At 36.3% G+C, this 5773-nt stretch overlaps 1 protein-coding gene across 1 annotated transcript in view; it reads right to left on the bottom strand.

The window, feature by feature from the left end:
- TOMM70A (translocase of outer mitochondrial membrane 70 homolog A (S. cerevisiae)) overlaps positions 1-5773 on the bottom strand; it is a 36889-nt gene that overhangs the window by 17453 nt on the left and 13663 nt on the right. The window contains exons 2-3 of the mRNA XM_012652810.1: positions 4256-4382; positions 1938-2047 (exon numbers count right to left, since the gene is read on the bottom strand). Coding sequence (XP_012508264.1) covers positions 1938-2047; positions 4256-4382 — 237 coding nt within the window. The remainder of the gene's footprint in view (positions 1-1937; positions 2048-4255; positions 4383-5773) is intronic.

The following is a 5773-nucleotide window of genomic DNA, read 5'->3' on the forward strand; positions in this document are numbered from 1 at the left end:
TTAAATGAAGAGGAAATAACACAGCCAAAGGGCTCTCATAATATATTTTGGATCCTTTATCTACAAAATTCAACCCAAAGAGTTTAAAAGAAAACATGGTATTTTAAATGTTTTATGTATACCAAATATCATTACTGCTATTTTGGTAGATTTAATGTCTTTGTATTTGAAGGAGGAAAAAAGGAATCTGGCTTTGTAAGCAAATGATCTAATCTAGGGTAGATGAAAGGGGCATAAAAAAACAATTAAAAAAGAAATCTGAGGAAAACCCATATTTATCTTTGTGCACTCTCTGGGGGAAACATTCAGTTTGTCTTAACTTAGGATAATATAAACATTTTTCATCAAATGGTCACCCATCAAGTGATAAATATGCCTAACTTTAGTATTTCATTGAAGACGTTCTGAGAAGGAATATAGTGGCAATCATTTACCATTTTAGGGGGAAGGCTTAAATAGAAATTTAAATAGCACTGACTTGAAGCTGGGTAGATCATTCATGTCTTTTAGTTTCCTATTTCAGCTTAGAAATGAAGCTATCACCACCCTGCCTTCCACACAGGGTTATAAATTTAAAACGAAAATAATATATTACAAGTAATGGACTTAAGTATCAAAGGAACAGAATACAAAAATTCTAGTTGTCACTTATTAGCTATGTGACATTACTCATGTCATTAAACATCTACTCTCAGTTTTCTCATCACTAAAATGGCAATAGAAATATTTGCCTTATTTATCTTACAAGGTTGTTATAAAAATCAAAACAATAATATGAAAAGTATTTTGTGATTTACAAAGTAGCATACAGATTAGAAAATACACATGGAAATGAATTTGTAACCTATGCAAATATAGGTCATTTTATATTTTCTTACCACCTTGCAATACAACCAGTCTAATTACTCAGCAATATGTATAAGGAAACTAGGTTCCTTCCAAGCTCTAATACGATGTTTCACAAAATGTTTTTGAGGAGCACCAATCTTATGAGACACTCAAGGAAAAAAAGAAATTCCATAGTTTAAGGAGACTGACAACCACTACAGCTACATCACTCTTGGAAATTCACAACACATCTTAGTACATTAAAGTCCTGTAGTGAAGAAAACTGTTTCAACTCTGTTTAACTCAGCTAATATTCAGAAATGTAAAATTAAAAATACAGATTATTAAAATCAATTTAAGAGAAAAGCATGTTAAAAAAGTAACAATTGCCTCAATATTACTGAAATTTAGCAGCAAATCTTCAGTAATGGTTAGTGATGCCTGTGGTTCTCTCACGGCACTCCACTTACATATCTCCTGGGACACTTAACCATAGCATGCCTTTTGTATACTTAGTAACATTCTCTCTCAAGGACCATATCTTTGTACCCACCCCTCCAAAATGCCCAGCATGGAGCTTTATTAAATGTTTATTGAATTAAACCATCTGTTACTAACAGCCTAAAACCAATGCCCACTTATACAGTACACCTTTAAAAACTTTAATGATATAGAATAGGAGATGGCAAATATTTTTCTGGAAAAGGACAGATAGTAAATATTTTAGGTTTTGCAGTCTACACAGTCACTGTCACAACCACTCAACTCTAATGTTGTAGTTCAAAAGCAGCCAAAAACAAAGTCAGTTACTGAACATTATTTACAAAAACAGGTAGCAGACTGGATTTGGCCTGTGGGCCACAGTGTGGCAACCCCTAATATAAATGAATTCCAATATTCTCCAGGTACAGTACTGGACACACTTATAATCTTATTGAAAAAGGATAAGTCATAAAAGCCCAAGATTACAGAAGAAAGAAATATAACCCAGTTCTAATTTCAGTTGTTACCATTACTACTATGGCCAAGTTTAAGCAGCATAAATCAGAAATGACCCTTCGCAATGTACAAAGTACTACCCCTCTATTACCCAACATAGATTCATTTACCTTGTATTTTTCTTTGGCTTTCTCTTTTCCAAGAAGTTTAAGAACTTTATCGGCTAATAGCATGCTTTGTTGATTTTGGAACCCTTCTAATATACACACAGCAGTGACATCTAGAAATGATGGTGAACACAAAAGTAAATATGAAATTATTGTAAAGATGGTCAGCATCATCAGATGGATACAATGTAATTGCAGAAAGCCAAAATAAATTCATGGCCTGATGGGGCTGTTTCATTTCCAATAAACTGTTTTTTTTTTTTTTGGAGACAGGGTCTCTCTCTGTCACGTGGGCTAGAGTGCAGTGGCGTCATCATAGCTCACTGCAGCCTCAAACTCCTGGGCTCAAGTGATCCTCCTGCCTCAGCCTCGCAAGTAGCTGGGATTACAGGTGTGTACATCAGGCCTGGCTAATTTTCCTATTTTTTGTAGAGACAGGGTCTTGTGTCTTGCTCAGGCTGGTCCTGAACTCCTAGCCTCAAGCAATCCTCCCACCTCAGCCTCCCAAAGTGCTAGGATTATAGGCACTGGCCACCATGCCAGGGGCTAAAATGGTTCTTAATACTTTAATTTTATATACTGTGTGACCAAATTGAAAGCTCAAAAAGTCACTCCATTTCTATGGGGTTCCCTTTCCTCACCTGTGAAATGAAAGGGGCTGTACTGCATGATTTCTAATGTTTCTCACTGCTCTAATATTCTAGATACAGCAAATAAAACAAGGAATTCAGGAATATTCTCTTCTGGCCAGTAACTCTAGTGTGGCTCTCTCATGTCTGGTCTTTTTTTATAGGCCTCAGAATTATTCCTTGTCTCTTAAGGGATCTTGCCACAGAGCTCTCAAACAAATCTGCCTCAAAATATCACTTTCATTTGGTAATGCCACAGCTCAAGATACAGTTATTTGAATTAAAAAGATCAGTGGTTCCTTAACCTCTCAATCTTGCATTCAAACTATTCAAACAATGGCTGTCTCCTCTCTTTCTAAATTCAGTCTGTTATAATTCCACATCCTTGCTCCTCCAAACAAGTCTATCTGCTGTTACATTCCTCTGATAACCTTGGCTAGTACCAATGTCAATGTCTTTTTCTCATCCCATTTCTTCTATCTAAAACCCCAATCAATCTTCTCTCTGCTAAGTATTATCTGTTAGTAACTTTAAGGTCTGGCTTAAAACTTGGGATTCCCTTTTGTAAAGCAACTCTCCTTCCACCCTCTACCAAAGTATGTGCCACCACAAAACATCAAATTTTGTTAAAATGTTCTCTAAAACATCCTCATTTGGTAAGCTAAATTTTTTTAAAAAGTACTATTTTAAACAACAATAATTATGGCTAAATCTTATTATTGATGCTTTTAAAGCAGATTTAAATATGTAGTGGAAAGAACTTTTAGACTGCAGAAATTACATTTTGCTAGATTCATGTCATCTAGAAGGATGTACTTTAAAAGACAGTGGTGGCTCACACCTGTAATCCCAGTACTTGGGGAGGCTGAGGGACAGGGGTAGCCAATTGCTTGAGGCCAGGATTTCGAGAATAGCCTGGGCAATGTAGTGAGACCCTCTCTCTACAAAAAAATTTAAGAATTAGCCAGGTGTAATGGCATGTGCCTGTAGGGGAGGATAAGTCCAGAAGACCACTTGAGCCCAGGAGTTCAAAGTTGCAGTGAGCTACAATCACACCCCAACACTCCAGCCTCAGTGACACAGTGAGATCCTTTCTCTAAAAGAGAGAGAGAGAGAAAGCCAGCAGCCTATACTTTAACTGCAGTTTTGGAAGCCGACATGGCCAATTAGACGCTGTAGAATATTTACAGCATTTACTGAGAATGACAAATTCACTTTGATGCTTTGTACCAAATTATATAAATTTCTAATTGGGTATAAAATAATGTTTGAAAATACCAAGGGCAAAAACTAACATTTTCTTTAATGATTCATCTCAGTTATTTCATATTTATAGAGGATAGTAACTGAAAACATGTAGAATCTTAGAAACACTATCACTTGCTAAAACCTCTTTTCAGACATCCTTATTCACAGAATTATACTAATGTTCATCAGTTGCCAAGTTCATGTGTAGTATATAAGCTCCAAATCTTAATATTCATTTAATTCTACAGTTGAGAGCAGAGACAATACTTAAGTACAGCAATCTCAATTTAAACTATTAATAGAAGGCAAAGTCTCAATTGCAGAGAAGTTCAACTTTTAAAGACAACTTGATTTTTATACTTACAAGACAGAGTAACATATATATTTACCAATGACTACAAAGACTTTAGTAATTTTTGTATGTAAACACAAAATTACTCTCACCTTCTAAACATTCCTTCTTATTGTCTAGCTTTTCATGGGCTTTTGCACGTCTAAAGAGAGCTTTCACATATTTGGGATTAAGTTCAACAGCCTTTGTACAATCTTGTGCCACCTCTTTCCATTTTTGCTGTAATTGAAAGTATTAAAAAAAAAAAAGTCACACTAAAGGAAGCACTGTTCAACAGAAATCAGTTTTCCAAATTTAATAGGCTGAGTATTAAGAGTCTCACAACAGAAAAAGTCTTTCCAATACAAAGAGTTAATATCGACAACTCATTGCAAAAGCTCACATAAATATCTGTAATAAAGATAAGCAACCAGATTTTTAAAAATAGGCAACAGACATACTTAGGCCATCCTTCTACCACCAAATCTACAAAACCTACCTGAAGCTGTGTACTCACACCATCTCCTTCTTCCCTCCTGTTAAAACTGGGAAAGTACCCATTTTCATCAAAGGCCAACCCTTCGCTGGTGATCCCTCTCCACGTCATGGACTTCACTCCTTCGGCTAACTCTCTCTGCATCAATCTGCTGCTTTTCTACTGAATCATTCACATAAATATAAAAATACTCGCTCTAATATTTTCCATCTTTTAAAAACCTTCCTTTGATTCCACAACTCCCTATGGCTACTACCCTACTTCTCAGCTCCTATTTATTGCCAAACCTTCAAAGAGTTGCCACTCTACTTGATTTCCACCTACTTCACTGGATGCTCCTTCTCAGTTTCCTTTGCCGAATTCTCCCCCTGTACCTAATCTCTGTATGTTAAAATCCTCAAGGCCTCATACCACCTCTCTCCCTAGGTCATCACATCTATTGTCTGGCTTTATATAATATCCAAAATTAGACGACTCCTAAAACACAGACATTTCTCAATTCAACTGTGTACTTACTTGTCTCACTCCCTCCCCACCCAACCTTCTCTACTCACTGGTATTGAAATTCCTGCTTCTCTACCCTTCACATCCAATGCAATAGCAAGTTCTGGTGGTCTTCAGCTTTTCTTCATGTCACACGTAGGCTACTGCAACATCCTTACTTGGTCTCCCTGTCTCTAGTCTTGCCTCTCTCCAACATATTCTTGACAGAACAGTGAGAGCAATGTTAGATGATGTTCCTGCCCTGCATAAAACCCTGAAATATTTACCATTATACTCAGAATCAAATCCACACTCTACCACTGCCTACAAGGCTTTGCCTGATCTGGTCCCTATCTTTCCAATCTCATCTCTCTATATTCCAGGAACTTTTATACTTCTTTAAACACATGAAACTCTTTCTTGCTTCAGAGCAATTACATAGTTTTCTCTATTTATAATACTCTCTTCTCCACTGTTTTGTGCATTAATCCACTACACAACCACATGATGGCTACCACATACAGAATTTAAGAAGAATGAAACAGATCCGCATATGCTGCTATGAAAAACTGTACTAGATATGGTGGCAACTGAAAAAATACATCACAAACAATATCTATAATAGGAACTCACCTTTGATCTTTTTTCCCCT

Source organism: Propithecus coquereli, unplaced genomic scaffold, assembly GCF_000956105.1.
Source record: "Propithecus coquereli isolate 6110/MARCELLA unplaced genomic scaffold, Pcoq_1.0 Scaffold40, whole genome shotgun sequence".
Taxonomy (NCBI): domain Eukaryota; kingdom Metazoa; phylum Chordata; class Mammalia; order Primates; family Indriidae; genus Propithecus; species Propithecus coquereli.